General features: G+C 39.9%; 1 protein-coding gene across 1 annotated transcript in view; it reads left to right on the top strand.

Moving 5' to 3' along the window:
- Nucleotides 1–15173, top strand: part of tll1 (tolloid-like 1) — a 38196-nt gene extending 23023 nt beyond the window's left edge. Inside the window, exons 13-22 of the mRNA XM_063008320.1 lie at nucleotides 89–234; nucleotides 1037–1232; nucleotides 1354–1479; nucleotides 3406–3566; nucleotides 5001–5181; nucleotides 6649–6774; nucleotides 7784–7911; nucleotides 8067–8280; nucleotides 8506–8756; nucleotides 13828–15173. Of these exons, the coding sequence (XP_062864390.1) occupies nucleotides 89–234; nucleotides 1037–1232; nucleotides 1354–1479; nucleotides 3406–3566; nucleotides 5001–5181; nucleotides 6649–6774; nucleotides 7784–7911; nucleotides 8067–8280; nucleotides 8506–8756; nucleotides 13828–13962 (1664 nt within the window). The 3' untranslated portion in view covers nucleotides 13963–15173. The remainder of the gene's footprint in view (nucleotides 1–88; nucleotides 235–1036; nucleotides 1233–1353; nucleotides 1480–3405; nucleotides 3567–5000; nucleotides 5182–6648; nucleotides 6775–7783; nucleotides 7912–8066; nucleotides 8281–8505; nucleotides 8757–13827) is intronic.
- Nucleotides 15174–17922: the final 2749 nt, after the last annotated feature.

Genomic DNA, 17922 nt, shown 5'->3' with positions numbered 1-17922 from the left:
CGTAGTCCCGAGAGGTGTCCCTTTACTTTTGGCTTCTTTTAGGAAAGTGGAATCGCTCAGAACACGTCGATGTGTTTCCTTTCCGCAGCGATCTGTGGGGGCGACGTCAACAAGGACTCCGGGCAGATCCAGTCCCCCAACTACCCAGACGACTACAGGCCGTCTAAGGAGTGCGTCTGGAGGATCGCCGTGTCCGAGGGCTACAGCGTCGGGCTCAGCTTCCAGGCCTTCGAGGTACGGTTACTAAAGTGAATTCTGGAGGGTTTCGGGACGGGGGGCGGGGCCGGGTTGGGCTCCGATAAGCAAGTCTCGGGATCGCAGCACCCAGGAACGACCGACCAGGTCACTGCAAGCGGCAACAAAGGGAGCCGATTGGTCTTCCTAACGTCCCGAAGCTCTTTTGCACACGTCAGGGAGAGCGAGTGCTAGCCTGCCGCCCGGTACGACCAGCAGAGACACCCTAAGACGACCAGAGGTCGCCAATGACGTCAACGTGATCGATTTCTACCCCCAGAGCCGCGGTAGAGATTCGAAGTAGGGAAGTTCGGAGCGGCAGTTTCCAGTCCTCGTTCTAGGTCTTACCTCGTACGGAGAGTCACGCTACGCTCCTGTATGCGTCCACCACCGTCCGTTGGGAGGGGTTCGGGTTGGGCTCCGATAAGAGCTTCAGTAAGCAAGTCAACCACTGTCAAGTTCGAGTCTCGGGATCGCAACAGGCAACAGAGGGAGTCGCTCGGTCCGCCGAACGTCCCGAAGCTCTTCGGATGATTCGGCTGCTGGTATTGCACACGTCAGGGAGAGCGAGTGCTAGCCTGCCGCCCGGTACAACCAGCAAGGGCACCCTAAGACGACCAGAGGTCGCCAATGACGTCAACGTGATCGAATTACCCCAGAAGTAATTCCTCGACTCCGCAGAATCCGAGAGGTGCCGACCCGGAGACCCTGGCACACCGCTCGTGTTTGGACTCGCCGAGGATGTTTGTGTACCTGAGCTATCACGAACTCTATATGTGTGTGTGTGTGTGTGTGTGTGTAGATCGAGAGGCACGACAGTTGCACGTACGACTACCTGGAGTTGCGGGACGGCCCGTCCGAGAGCAGCCCGCTGATCGGCCGCTTCTGCGGCGGCGACGTCCCGGAGGACGTGCGCTCCACCTCCAACACGCTGTGGATGAAGTTCGTGTCGGACGGGACCGTCAACAAGGCCGGTTTCGCTGCCAACTTCTTTAAAGGTAACACACACACACACTCACACACACAACTAGGGTCTGCAGCCGCAGTGACCAAACAATTTTGTGCTTTAATTATGGGATGTGTGTGTGTGTGTGTGTGTGTGTGTGTGTGTGATGGTAGAGGAGGACGAGTGTATGAAACCAGATAATGGAGGCTGTGAGCAGAGGTGTGTAAACACACTGGGGAGCTTCAGGTGTGCATGTGACCCCGGATATGAGCTCGGCCCCGACAAGAAGAGCTGCGAAGGTAGGAAAACTGAGTGTGTGTATATATATATATGTGTGTTTATGTATGTGAGTATATACAGTATGTGTGTGTATATACAGTGTATCACAAAAGTGAGTACACCCCTCACATTTCTGCAAATATTTCATTATATCTTTTCATGGGACAACACTATAGAAATAAAACTTGGATATAATTTAGAGTAGTCAGTGTACAACTTGTATAGCAGTGTAGATTTACTGTCTTCTGAAAATAACTCAACACACAGCCATTAATGTCTAAATAGCTGCAACATAAGTGAGTACACCCCACAGTGAACATGTCCAAATTGTGCCCAAAGTGTCAATAGTTTGTGTGACCACCATTATTATCCAGCACTGCCTTAACCCTCCTGGGCATGGAATTCACCAGAGCTGCACAGGTTGCTACTGGAATCCTCTTCCACTCCTCCATGATGACATCACGGAGCTGGTGGATGTTAGACACCTTGAACTCCTCCACCTTCCACTTGAGGATGCGCCACAGGTGCTCAATTGGGTTTAGTCCATCACCTTTACCTTCAGCTTCCTCAGCAAGGCAGTTGTCATCTTGGAGGTTGTGTTTGGGGTCGTTATCCTGTCGGAAAACTGCCATGAGGCCCAGTTTTCGAAGGGAGGGGATCATGCTCTGTTTCAGAATGTCACAGTACATGTTGGAATTCATGTTTCCCTCAATGAACTTCAGCTCCCCAGTGCCAGCAACACTCATGCAGCCCAAGACCATGATGCTACCACCACCATGCTCGACTGTAGGCAAGATACAGTTGTCTCGGTACTTCTCACCAGGGCGCCGCCACACATGCTGGACACCATCTGAGCCAAACGAGTTTATCTTGGTCTCGTCAGACCACAGGGCATTCCAGTAATCCATGTTCTTGGACTGCTTGTCTTCAGCAAACTGTTTGCGGGCTTTCTTGTGCGTCAACTTCCTTCTGGGATGACGACCATGCAGACCGAGTCGATGCAGTGTGCGGCGTATGGTCTGAGCACTGACAGGCTGACCTCCCACGTCTTCAACCTCTGCAGCAATGCTGGCAGCACTCATGTGTCTATTTTTTAAAGCCAACCTCTGGATACGACGCCGAACACGTGGACTCAACTTCTTTGGTCGACCCTGGCGAAGCCTGTTCCGAGTGGAACCTGTCCTGGAAAACCGCGGTATGACCTTGGCCACCATGCTGTAGCTCAGTTTCAGGGTGTTAGCAATCTTCTTATAGCCCAGGCCATCTTTGTGGAGAGCAACAATTCTATTTCTCACATCCTCAGAGAGTTCTTTGCCATGAGGTGCCATGTTGAATATCCAGTGGCCAGTATGAGAGAATTGTACCCAAAACACCAAATTTAACAGCCCTGCTCCCCATTTACACCTGGGACCTTGACACATGACACCAGGGAGGGACGACGACACATTTGGGCGCAATTTGGACATGTTCACTGTGGGGTGTACTCACTTATGTTGCAGCTATTTAGACATTATTGGCTGTGTGTTGAGTTATTTTCAGAAGACAGTAAATCTACACTGCTATACAAGCTGTACACTGACTACTCTAAGTTATATCCAAGTTTCATGTCTATAGTGTTGTCCCATGAAAAGATATAATGAAATATTTGCAGAAATGTGAGGGGTGTACTCACTTTTGTGATACACTGTATATATATATATATATATATATATATATATGTGTGTGTGTGTGTGTGTGTGTGAGGGTCCAGGTGTTTCCACCCATTCGGCCCAGACATGGTGGGAGGAAGCTATGACCAAGCTAAACATCTCTGGTCAACAGGAAAACAACAGGGACAAACACACACACACACACACACACACACACACACACACACACACACACACACACAGTGTTTAATGGAAAGCAGACGAGGTGATTTATTTCTTTCTGTCTGTCTCTCTCAGCGGCGTGCGGAGGTCTGCTGTCCAAACTGAACGGGACCATCAGCACCCCCGGCTGGCCCAAGGAGTACCCGCCCAACAAGAACTGCGTGTGGCAGGTGGTGGCCCCCACGCAGTACCGCATATCCATGCAGTTCGAGGCCTTCGATCTGGAGGGGAATGAGGTGAGGACCGGGGAAAAGTGGGGAAATGCCCCAGAGTACAATATAGGACCAAAAGTATTTGGACACCTGACTATTAGTGTGTACCGATTGGGCCAGGCTGGTCCATATTAATGCCCATGCTTGTTTAATCGGATATCCAACAAGCTTGTGATCAGGTGTCCACATATTTTTGGTCGTATAGTGAAGCTTTATAATGTTTTCTGTGTGCACAAGTGGGAGTCGAATGGGTTTTGCACAAGGAGTCGACTCCACAAGCTGTGGATCCGACTCTCGCTTATTTAGCGCCTGTAAGCAGGGAATCGGGTCTTTTTTAGGAATCGATTCCTTAATATTCGATTCAGGACGGGGATGAAAACAACAGCTGCATTTATTAGTACCACGTAATGAATAATTAAATAAAATTATAGTATATTATTTGATAAAATTTATAACATATAGTGTAGCTTTGTGAGAGCCGAATGGGTTTTTGCACAAAGAGTCGACTCCACAAGCTGTGGATCCGACTCTCGCTTTTTTAGCGCCTGTAAGCAGGGAATCGAGTCATTTTAAGAATCGGGTAGCATTCGATTCAGAACGGGAATGAAAACAACTGCTACCACATAATAAATAAATAAGTAATTAAATAAAATTATATTATATTATATAATTTATAACGTATAGTGTAGCTTTATGACGTTTTCTGTGTGCGCATGTGTGAATCGACTCGCTTATTTAGCGCCTGTAAGCAGGGAATCGCGTCATGTTTAAGAATCGATTCCTTATCATTCGATTCAGGACGGGAATGAAAAGAACTGCTGTGTTAATTAGTACCACGTAATGAATAATTAAATACAATTATATAATATAATAACATTCATAACGTACAGTGGAGCTTTATAACGTTTTGAGTGTGCGCATGTGAGAGTCGAATGGGTTTTTGCACAAGGAGTCGACTCCAAAGCTGTGGATCCGACTCTCGTTTTTTTTAGCGCCTGTAAGCAGGGAATCGAGTCATTATTAAGAATCGATTCCTTATCATTCGATTCAGAACGGGAATTAAAAGAACTCCTGCGTTTATTTTTTTTATTACCACGTAATATTTTAATATTTAAATATTATTAAAAAAATTAAATATTATTTATTTATTACCACGGAATATTTAAATATTTAAATATTTATTTATTTATTACCACGGAATATTTTAATATTTATTTATTTATTACCACGGAATATTTTAATATTTAAATATTTAAATATTTATTTATTTATTACCATGGAATATTTTAATATTTAAATATTTATTTATTTATTTATTACCACGTAACATTTAAATATTTAAACATTTATTTAATTATTACCACATAATAAATAAATAAATACAATTATTTAATATTATATTATAAAATTATATAATAATTATTATGATTTAATTATTTATTTATTTTGCGTTCCCAGGTGTGCAAGTACGACTTCGTGGAGGTGCGCAGCGGCCTGTCGTCCGACTCCAAGCTCCACGGCAAATACTGCGGCACCGAGGTCCCCGAGGTCATCACGTCCCAGTACAACAACATGCGCATCGAGTTCAAGTCGGACAACACCGTCTCCAAGAAAGGCTTCAAGGCTCACTTCTTTTCCGGTGAGTTGAAGTGCACCCTCGGGGACCTGGACCACCGGAGTGTGGGATCCAACACTTCGGGTGTCCACGTACTTCCGTGACGGTGGCCGCTTCTCTTCCACAGATAAGCCCGGCTCCTCCTGCCACCAGCGAATGCTTATTTTTCCGTCCTGCCGGGACGTAGCTCCGCCCCGCTCCGTCCGCCAGAACGGTCGCCAGGCCAGAGGTATGACAAACCCGATCCCGGGAGGATTGGGGGGAATGGATCGGCCCTCGTGTCTCTTTGTAGCGGTTCTGATTTCTGGTTCTATCGAGAGATAGAACGGGTCTGCGCTTCATGGGTCGGCCGATCCATTCGGGCGGGGTTCATAGAAGATACGCTGCGCTTTGAACTCCCAACTTTTACTTTACTAACTTTTTACGTTGCATATTTATACAGCGGCATCTTGAAACTGGACGTCGGTTGAGTTTCAAGGTCTTTTTTCCGGTAAGGATGTTTGGGAAACCTGTTAAAGACTGTGACTGTACGAGGACTCATCTTAGTATTTAGCCAGCGAAGGGGTGTCCACATACTTCACGCCGGACGCAGGGAGAGTAGAATCGCGAGAGGAACCGGAGCAGGTTTCCACTGGCCTGGCGTCGCCGGGTTACAGGAGGTCCTCACAGCGCTCACAAACACTTCTAATCCTCTTAGTCATGGTGACATCAGGGCCAGAACGACTCCCGTGTGTCCGTAGGAAGCTGCGGAAGCTGAAGGGATTCGACCCCATGTAATCCTAAACCAAGAGCTTTAAAAACCAGTTTATGGTTTGATGACTTTCGGGTGGCACCTGGCCACCGGGTCGAATGATCGTTTAGTAGTCAGAAGGTCCCTGCTTCAAGCCCCATCGCATCCAAGTTGGCCTGCTGAGCAAGGTAACTGACATTCGATTGCTTGATCAAGCTGAAGGGATTCGACCCCCAGCAATCCTAAACCAAGAGCTTTAAAAACCAGTTTATGGTTTGGAGGCTTTCGGGTGGCACCTGGCCACCGGGGCGAACGTCCGTTTAGTAGTCAGAAGGTCCTCGCTTCAAGCCCCATCGTATCTAAGTTGGCCTGCTGAGCAAGGTAACTGACACTTGATTGCTCGAGTTGATTCCTTTACTTTGGATAAAGCGTCTGCTAGAATGTCGTAAACGTAAATGTAAACTCACAAGGAGACACTTTGGGTTCTTCTTCCTGACCTTGGTAGGAGACCAAGAGACCACTCTTCCACCTAGCATTGTAGGACTCATTGCAAACTCTAAATCAATCCAGATTGCTCTCCTCAGTCAACTTTCCGATCGTTTAGTAAGTGAGCAGCTTCCATTTCTACGCTAACTATTAACCCTTCGATAGTGTCGTCACTACATTGCCGGCTCCCTCGATGGAAGTCCCCCCTCGCACCCAGACTCTCGCTCCCTCCCTCGAACCCCCGGCTGATTGTTGCTGCGTCTCTGTGTCTCCAGATAAAGACGAGTGCTCCAAGGACAACGGCGGATGCCAGCACGAGTGCGTCAACATCATCGGCAGCTACGTGTGCCAGTGCCGGAACGGATTCGTACTCCACGAGAACAAGCACGACTGCAAGGAAGGTGCGTACGAACGGGCGGGGCGGTAGGTGCGCAGGGAGCTCGCTGGACGTCCCCTTCCTTATTAATAAAAGAACCTGAGAGGAACTATGGCTTCTCATTGAGCTATTAATAAAGAACCTCAAATTTTATATTTATTATTATTTTATTATATATATATTATTTTGTTTTTTATTATCATTATTTATTATGATTTTATTTATTATTTTGTTTTTATTATCATTTATTATTATCTTATTATATTTATATTTATAGTTTTTTTTATTATTATTATTTTATTATATTTATATAAATTATTTTGTTTTTTATTATTTATTATGATTTTATTATATTTAAATGTATTGTTTTGTTTTTTATTATTATTTATTATTATTTTATTCATGTTTTATTTATTATTATTATTTATTATTATTTTATTATATTTATTATTTTGTTTTTATTATTTATCATTATTATTTTATTATATTTATTGTTTTGTTTTTTATTATTATTTATTCTAATTGTATTTATTGTTTTATTTTTTATTATCATTTATTATTGTTTTATTATATTTATATTTATTATTTTGTTTTTATGATTTATTATAATTATTTTATTATATTTATTGTTTTGTTTTTTATTATTATTTATTATTATTTTATTATTTATTAGTATTTTATTATTTGTTAATATTTTATTCTTTATTATTGTTTTTATTTTAATAATATTTATTATTTATTATTATGTTATTATTTATTATTTTATATATTTATTATGTTTATTATTTATTAGTATTTTATTATTTATTATTGTTATTATTTTAATAATATTTATTATTATGTTTATTATTTATTATTATTTTACTATTCATTATTATTATTTTAATAATATTTATTCTTTATTTTTATTTTATTGTTTATTATTATTTTATTATTTATTTTTATTTTATTTTGTATTTTATTATTTATTTTTAATTTATTATTATTTTATTATTTATATTTAAAATGTACAATCATTTCTTCTGATTCCGCAGCCGAGTGCGAACACAAGATCCACAGTCCCACCGGCACCATCAGCAGCCCCAACTGGCCCGATAAATACCCCAGCAGGAAGGAGTGCACCTGGGACGTCACCGCCACGCCCGGTCACCGCGTCAAAATCGTGAGTATCGTAAAGGAGCTTCTCTGTTCCTGGGCTTAACAAGGGGCCGATTTGGACCAACGTGGAAGGGATGAATCGATTCGTTGGCGTCCCAGCACCAGAACTCTTAACTGTCTCACCCCCGTCTGTCTCTCCCCCTCTGTCCCTCTCGACAGCTCTTTAACGAGTTCGAGATCGAGCAGCACCAGGAATGCGCCTACGATCACCTGGAGGCCTTCGACGGCGACTCCGACAAGGCGGCCATCTTGAGTCGGCTGTGCGGCAGCAAGATCCCGGAGCCCCTCGTCTCCACGGGCAACAGGATGTACCTGCGCTTCATCTCCGACGCCTCCGTGCAGAGGAAGGGTTTCTACGCCACGCACTCCACAGGTCGGTACGGGTCCGGGCGTCTGTGTGGGTGGGGTTTACAGGGCGGGTCTAGGTAGAATTAGGGTGGATGAACTTGTACACCAGTGCCCCCTTGTGGAGGCTTTACGTTACATCTTGTAAACCACAGTGGGACCAGATCGACAGTGTTTTTATTAATAGCCCCAGACCAGAAGGGGGCGACCTTGCGGAACTCCCTCGTCTCTAAATCTTGCTCTGTGTGTGTAGAATGCGGCGGGAGACTGAGGGCCGACGCCCGGCAGAAGAACCTATACTCTCACGCTCAGTTCGGCGATAATAACTACCCCGGGCACACGGACTGCGAGTGGCTGATCACGGCCGAGGCGGGCTACAGCATCGAGCTCACCTTCGCCATCTTCGAGCTGGAGGACGAGGCCGACTGCGGCTACGACTACATCGAGCTGTACGACGGCCACGACGCGGCGGCGCACAAGCTGGGGCGCTTCTGCGGCTCGGGGGTGAGGGTCCGAGCGTCGTGATTTTACCTTATGGTGCAAAACACTACAACGACTCTTAAAATATGTGAACAAATCCAAAAACACACCAGCAAATCCAAAAAACTCACTAGCTTAACTGAAAATACGTCAACAAATTTAAAAAACGTGCCAGCAAATACAAAAAACACATCAATAAATAAGAAAAATACACCAGCAAATCCCAAAAAGAGCGAGCAAATATGAAAATAGACCAACAAGTAAGAAAAATACGCCAACAAATTAAAAAACATGCCATTAAATACAAAAACATGCCGACAAATAGAAAATTACACCAACAATTACAAAAAAACTCACGAGCAAATCTGAAAATATGCAAGCAAATCAAAAAAATTATAAAAACACAACAGCAAATAAAAAAACTTGTTTAACTGAAAATATGCCAACAATTTCAAAGAGCGTGCCAACAAATTAAAAAAACACGCCAATAAATCTAAAAAACACACCAGCAAATATGAAAAACACGCCAACAATTACAAAAACACACCACTAAATACGAAAACATGCCAGCAAAAAAGAAAAATACGTCAGCAAATAAAAAACCCACACCAACAATTATAAAAACATGACAGCAAATCCAAAAACACACCAGCAAATATGAAAACACGCCAACAAATAAGAAAAATACACCAACAATTGAAAAAAACACACCAGCAAATAGAAAATTACGCCAGCAAATCCAAAAAACTTACTAGCTTAACTGAAAACACGCCAATAAATCAAAGAAGAGCCAGCAATTACAAAAACACACCAACAAATAAGAAAAATACACCAGCAAATCAAAAAGATTATGAGCTAATCTGAAAATACGAAAACAAATCCAAAAAAGACACACCAGCAAATAAGAAAAATATGCAAACAAATAAAAAAGACACACCAGCAAATAAGAAAAATATGCAAACAAATACAAAAAACACACCAGCAAATAAGAAAAATATGCAAACAAATAAAAAAAACACACCAGCAAATAAGAAAAATATGCAAACAAATAAAAAAAACACACCAGCAAATAAGAAAAATATGCAAACAAATAAAAAAAACACACCAGCAAATAAGAAAAATATGCAAACAAATAAAAAAAACACACCAGCAAATAAGAAAAATATGCAAACAAATAAAAAAAAAACACCAGCAAATAAGAAAAATATGCAAACAAATAAAAAAAACACACCAGCAAATAAGAAAAATATGCAAACAAATAAAAAAAACACACCAGCAAATAAAAAAAATTACAAAAAACAAATCCAAAAAACACGCCAATAAAAACAAAAAACCTACAAGCACATCTGAAAATAAACACACCAGAAAATACCAAAACACGCCAACAATTAAGAAAAATATGCCAGCAAATCCAAAAAACATACAAGCAAATCTGAACAGACGCCAGCAAATCCAAAAAAACACACTAGCAAATATGAAAACACTGCAACAAATAAGAAAAACACTCCAGCAATTACAAAAACACACCACTAAATACAAAAACACGCCAACAATTAAGAAAACACGCCAACAAATAAGAAAAATACACCAACAATTGAAAAAAACACACCAGCAAATAGAAAATTACGCCAGCAAATCCAAAAAACTTACTAGCTTAACTGAAAACACGCCAATAAATCAAAGAAGAGCCAGCAATTACAAAAACACACCAACAAATAAGAAAAATACACCAGCAAATCAAAAAGATTATGAGCTAATCTGAAAATACGAAAACAAATCCAAAAAAGACACACCAGCAAATAAGAAAAATATGCAAACAAATAAAAAAGACACACCAGCAAATAAGAAAAATATGCAAACAAATCCAAAAAACACACCAGCAAATAAGAAAAATATGCAAACAAATAAAAAAAACACACCAGCAAATAAGAAAAATATGCAAACAAATAAAAAAAACACACCAGCAAATAAGAAAAATATGCAAACAAATACAAAAAACACACCAGCAAATAAGAAAAATATGCAAACAAATAAAAAAAACACACCAGCAAATAAGAAAAATATGCAAACAAATAAAAAAAACACACCAGCAAATAAGAAAAATATGCAAACAAATAAAAAAAACACACCAGCAAATAAGAAAAATATGCAAACAAATAAAAAAAACACACCAGCAAATAAGAAAAATATGCAAACAAATAAAAAAAAAACACCAGCAAATAAGAAAAATATGCAAACAAATAAAAAAAACACACCAGCAAATAAGAAAAATATGCAAACAAATAAAAAAAACACACCAGCAAATAAAAAAAATTACAAAAAACAAATCCAAAAAACACGCCAATAAAAACAAAAAACCTACAAGCACATCTGAAAATAAACACACCAGAAAATACCAAAACACGCCAACAATTAAGAAAAATATGCCAGCAAATCCAAAAAACATACAAGCAAATCTGAACAGACGCCAGCAAATCCAAAAAAACACACTAGCAAATATGAAAACACTGCAACAAATAAGAAAAACACTCCAGCAATTACAAAAACACACCACTAAATACAAAAACACTCCAGCAATTACAAAAACACACCACTAAATACAAAAACACGCCAACAATTAAGAAAACACGCCAACAAATAAGAAAAATACACCAACAATTGAAAAAAACACACCAGCAAATAGAAAATTACGCCAGCAAATCCAAAAAACTTACTAGCTTAACTGAAAACACGCCAATAAATCAAAGAAGAGCCAGCAATTACAAAAACACACCAACAAATAAGAAAAATACACCAGCAAATCAAAAAGATTATGAGCTAATCTGAAAATACGAAAACAAATCCAAAAAAGACACACCAGCAAATAAGAAAAATATGCAAACAAATAAAAAAGACACACCAGCAAATAAGAAAAATATGCAAACAAATCCAAAAAACACACCAGCAAATAAGAAAAATATGCAAACAAATAAAAAAAACACACCAGCAAATAAGAAAAATATGCAAACAAATAAAAAAAACACACCAGCAAATAAGAAAAATATGCAAACAAATACAAAAAACACACCAGCAAATAAGAAAAATATGCAAACAAATAAAAAAAACACACCAGCAAATAAGAAAAATATGCAAACAAATAAAAAAAACACACCAGCAAATAAGAAAAATATGCAAACAAATAAAAAAAACACACCAGCAAATAAGAAAAATATGCAAACAAATAAAAAAAACACACCAGCAAATAAGAAAAATATGCAAACAAATAAAAAAAACACACCAGCAAATAAGAAAAATATGCAAACAAATAAAAAAAACACACCAGCAAATAAGAAAAATATGCAAACAAATAAAAAAAACACACCAGCAAATAAAAAAAATTACAAAAAACAAATCCAAAAAACACGCCAATAAAAACAAAAAACCTACAAGCACATCTGAAAATAAACACACCAGAAAATACCAAAACACGCCAACAATTAAGAAAAATATGCCAGCAAATCCAAAAAACATACAAGCAAATCTGAACAGACGCCAGCAAATCCAAAAAAACACACTAGCAAATATGAAAACACTGCAACAAATAAGAAAAACACTCCAGCAATTACAAAAACACACCACTAAATACAAAAACACTCCAGCAATTACAAAAACACACCACTAAATACAAAAACACGCCAACAATTAAGAAAACACGCCAACAAATAAGAAAAATACACCAACAATTGAAAAAAACACACCAGCAAATAGAAAATTACGCCAGCAAATCCAAAAAACTTACTAGCTTAACTGAAAACACGCCAATAAATCAAAGAAGAGCCAGCAATTACAAAAACACACCAACAAATAAGAAAAATACACCAGCAAATCAAAAAGATTATGAGCTAATCTGAAAATACGAAAACAAATCCAAAAAAGACACACCAGCAAATAAGAAAAATATGCAAACAAATAAAAAAGACACACCAGCAAATAAGAAAAATATGCAAACAAATCCAAAAAACACACCAGCAAATAAGAAAAATATGCAAACAAATAAAAAAAACACACCAGCAAATAAGAAAAATATGCAAACAAATACAAAAAACACACCAGCAAATAAGAAAAATATGCAAACAAATAAAAAAAACACACCAGCAAATAAGAAAAATATGCAAACAAATAAAAAAAACACACCAGCAAATAAGAAAAATATGCAAACAAATTAAAAAAACACACCAGCAAATAAGAAAAATATGCAAACAAATAAAAAAAACACACCAGCAAATAAGAAAAATATGCAAACAAATAAAAAAAACACACCAGCAAATAAGAAAAATATGCAAACAAATAAAAAAAACACACCAGCAAATAAGAAAAATATGCAAACAAATAAAAAAAACACACCAGCAAATAAAAAAAATTACAAAAAACAAATCCAAAAAACACGCCAATAAAAACAAAAAACCTACAAGCACATCTGAAAATAAACACACCAGAAAATACCAAAACACGCCAACAATTAAGAAAAATATGCCAGCAAATCCAAAAAACATACAAGCAAATCTGAACAGACGCCAGCAAATCCAAAAAAACACACTAGCAAATATGAAAACACTGCAACAAATAAGAAAAACACTCCAGCAATTACAAAAACACACCACTAAATACAAAAACACGCCAACAATTAAGAAAACACGCCAACAAATAAGAAAAATACACCAACAATTGAAAAAAACACACCAGCAAATAGAAAATTACGCCAGCAAATCCAAAAAACTTACTAGCTTAACTGAAAACACGCCAATAAATCAAAGAAGAGCCAGCAATTACAAAAACACACCAACAAATAAGAAAAATACACCAACATTTCCAAAAAAACACACCAGCAAATAAGAAAAATACACCAACAAATTCGTAAATTACGCCAGCAAATCCCGTCCCAGCGAATTTGGAAAAATGCATTATCAAATCTGAAAAGGCGCAGTTATGTTGTACCAGGAAAGGTCCTTCCTCAAACTGCTTCCACTAAATTGGACAGCGGTTAGCGACTGATGTTACTTCTCAGTGATGGTGAAACGTTCTCCTGTACTAATGCCCCGGTGTCTCTCCCCCGCAGCCCCGCGAGGAGCTGTACTCGGCCGGCGAGGCCATGCTGATCCGCTTCCACGGCGACGACACCATCAGTAAGAAGGGCTTCCACGCCCGCTACACCAGCACCAAGTTCCAGGAGGAGTTACACACGCACAAGTAGAGGACCCCCAGATCACATACGTACCCTCCGCGCTCCGGGGGGGGGGGGGGGCGCCCACGAGACTCTTGGGGACTCCCCGGCGGGGTCGGGGGTCCGGAACCCCGGACGCGGGGCCGCCCTTTCGGCCGGGAGGCGTCGACGTTCGTACCGCATGTGTATGGTGGTGCATGTTTCCACGGTAACCACGATCCAGGACCCGCTCTACTCCTTTCCAATATCTCTGACTTACTCGACGCCTACGCCGGCCGGCGGTCGGACCTACCGCTCCCAGGCCCGCCGGGTGCGAGGGAGTCGCCAGACGTTCATCCCGACCCCTGGAATTCCGTGCGCTTAGCATGCACTTAGCTCAAACGTAGACGCGCGACGGGAATCTCCGACGGTGCTACTCAACGAGGCGACGGGAACGTCGGCGCCGGGCGACGGCCTCAGAACCCGGAACGTATATCCTCGCGCACGAGGACGTCCATGTCGACGCTATTAATGTCGAATTATTAATGTATTTTTTTTTTATATATATTAAATTCCACGAACTTGAACATTTCAACGTCGGACAGATAACGACCTGAAGTGTGTGTGTGTGTGTGTGTGTGTGTGTGAACATGTGCGCCCGGGTGTCTTTCATGTGCCAAGTTCCTGTTCCCTTCTAAATTTGGTTTCTACCACACACACGACGTCGTCGCGTGTCGTTTTTCGGTGATCGGTGATCATGTCCTTCTTTCTACAGCTCGCCAAAAGTACGTGGACGCCCATCCTGAGTGCCTACGCCAACGCATCCTCGGTTCGGGGTTTAGGATCCCACCAATTCCAGATCTACCGAGGCGTGGAGAGAAAGAACAGAATTTAATTCTATTATCTGTGCGTTTATGTGTATAGAACAGTGGCGTCAAAAGTCTTGGGCCGCTAGTGAACACGAGGACATCGTTGCCCAGCCACACTTGGCTGAATGAGAACACATTCTAGTTTATGCTCAGTATTTAGAATGATTTCACACTCTAGCAGCAGGTTTGGGACTAAAAGGTTTTGTAGTATTTAGGATTTTATTATATTATTACTGATTAGCATTAATGCTATGCTTGTGACGGTTGTTAGGTTAGATTGACGCATCAGCGCCACCTTTTGGACTGGCTCTTCCACAGCATTTTTTGGGTGTTTGTCTGAATATATACAAGATTTTTTGAAATTATATTATATATTATATATTATTATATCTGGACGGTCTGTTAGATCTTTTTTTTCTGTAATATGAATCCAAAATCAAGGTTAAATTCGATTAATTTCGGTGCGTTTTCCCATGTATTTTATCACCCGTCGTCCAGACATCGAGTTTTCATCAATTTACAGATTTATATAGATAAACATGTGGCACAGCTGTCCACTTATTCTATTCGGGGTGCAATCGGGTGTCTTTCTGTACATTTTCATTATTATTTTTTAAATCGTGGTCATTCGGAGCCGTTCGGAACCACCCGAAGCCGTTCGGAGCCATTCGGAAACTTTCGGAGCTATCCGAAGCCATTCGGGATCATTCGGAGCCACCCGAAGTCATTCGGAGCCATTCGGAATCATTCGGAGTCATTCGGAATCATTCGGAGCCACCCAAAGTAATTCGGAATCATTCGGAGCCACCCGAAGTCATTCGGAGCCATTCGGAATCTTTCGGAGCCACCCGAAGTCATTCGGAACCTTTCGGAGCCATTCGGAGCCATTCAGAAATACAGACAACGTGGTGATCGCGGTGATTGTTACATACATGATGGGGATGATTGTAGAATAAAGAAGTGGTCATTTAGAGTAGGTAAGAGGTCAATTACATTAGGAAGGGGTCAATTAGAGCAAAGAGGGGGTCAATTCCATTGGGAAGGGGTCCATTAGAGTCGGTAAGGGGTCAGTTACATTAGAAAGGGGTCAATTAGAGTAAGGAAGGGGTCAGTTACATTAGAGATGAGGTCAATTAGATTAGGAAAAGGTCGGTTAGAGTAGGGAAGGGGTCAATTACATTAATAATACAGTTTACATCTAGTGGTAGAAAGCGCGTCCTACACTGTGTGTATGTAATGTTGCAATACTACCAGCAGAGGGAGACAATGCATCATGCTTTTTTATATGGCTCTGGTAAGGGTCTTCCCTAAAGTGTTACTGCAAAGTTGGAAGGACAGAAGGAAGATACTGACAGACAGACAGACATTTAAATTGATGTCACACATTCATGAGGATAATAAATAATTCACATCATTTTGCAGGCGCTTTTACCCAAAGCAACTTTAAGGGTTAAGGGCCTCACTCAGGGGCCCAACGGTGGTAACTCGTGTGGTGGTGGGGTTTGAACCGGCAACCTTCTGAGCACTACCACTACCCTGATGATTTTGTGAGCGTGTTGGGCGACTGCAGGAAGTCACTACCTGACATTTTCATCTTTTCGTCCTTTTTTGCATCGATTTACATTCTCATTTATTTTCACGTTTACATGAATTTCCATCGTGTGACGTCCGGCCGGGGCAAAACGAGGGCAAAAGGTGGCTCAGTGTCTCTAGTCAACCTGCGATTTGAACCCACTACCTTCTGATTCCTGGGTCATGATTAAAACAAACAAACAAACAAAACAAAGCTGCCCAACACCTATTTACTTTACTTTACTTATTTACTTTTTATTTTTTTATTTTACTTTACATTACTTTACTTGACTTGACTTGACTTATTTACTTTATTTTTTTATTTGACCTGACTTGACTTATTTACTTGACTTATTTACTTTACTTGACTTTACTTGACTTTACTTATTTACTTTATTTATTTATTTACTTTACTTATTTACTTTACTTTACTTATTTACTTTACTTTACTTATTTACTTTACTTATTTACTTTACTTTACTTTATTTACTTTACTTATTTACTTTATTTTACTTTACTTATTTACTTTACTTTACTTATTTACTTTACTTATTTACTTTACTTATTTACTTTACTTTACTTTGTTTTACTTTATTTATTTTATTTTACTTTACTTTACTTTATTATTTTGTTTTATTTTATTTTATTCTACTTTACTGTACTTACTTTACTTTATTTTACTTAATTTTACGTTTTATTTTATTTACTTTACTTTACTTCTTTTTTCTTTTCTTTTTTTTATTTATTATATTTTATTTGATCTTATTTATTTAATTTAATTTAATTTATTTTTCTTTACTTTACTTTTTTCATTTTATTTTATCTTATTTATTATTATTTTACTTTATTTTACTTTATTTTATTTTATTTATTTAAACACACTTGGACGTAATCGTTTCCTTCTTCCATCCTCTCTGTCTGTCTCTCTCACTTTCTCAGTATCAGTTGGTAATTAAGTATTGATATGAGTCTCAAGTGGCTGATATAAGATGCACACACACACACACACACACACACACACACGTAGGCAAGATACGTATTTAAATCGTGTACATCAATAACACACATTTGTGTCCGCATACTTTCGGTCCACTCTTGTGTCCCTGCGTTTGGTTTTTATGACGTGGTAACGTTTACAGCCCCTGATATGAACCGCAGGCGGGTTCAGAGGTCAGAATCGGAGGACGCTGCGTGTGTGGAACGCGAGTGATGATACGAATTATTGGCTGTTTCACCCTCTACAGTGCCTGATATTATCGAAAGATCGTAACGTCCCCTGTTTTATTGTTCTATTACACTTTTCATTATTACCTCAGCGTCTCGTTCATTACATGGGCCGTCCTAATACTTTTGACTGAGTGTGTGTGTGTGTGTGTGTTCGGGTTCGGGACTGACCGACACAGAAACGTGAACCCGGCCGGCGGGGGAAAATCATCAATCATTCAGACGCCGGTTCGTCTCCTCGCTCTCCTCGCTCTGCTTTACTCACACACACTCACAAGGGCCGTGTACAGTCTGAGCAATTCAGGGTCAAGGGCCTCGCTCAGGGGCCCGACAGTCACAACCTGGC

The sequence above is a fragment of the Trichomycterus rosablanca genome, chromosome 14, assembly GCF_030014385.1.
Source record: "Trichomycterus rosablanca isolate fTriRos1 chromosome 14, fTriRos1.hap1, whole genome shotgun sequence".
Lineage (NCBI taxonomy): Eukaryota > Metazoa > Chordata > Actinopteri > Siluriformes > Trichomycteridae > Trichomycterus > Trichomycterus rosablanca.
The sequence above is the reverse complement of the archived record's forward strand: the minus strand, read 5'-3'. Positions and strand labels throughout refer to the sequence as shown.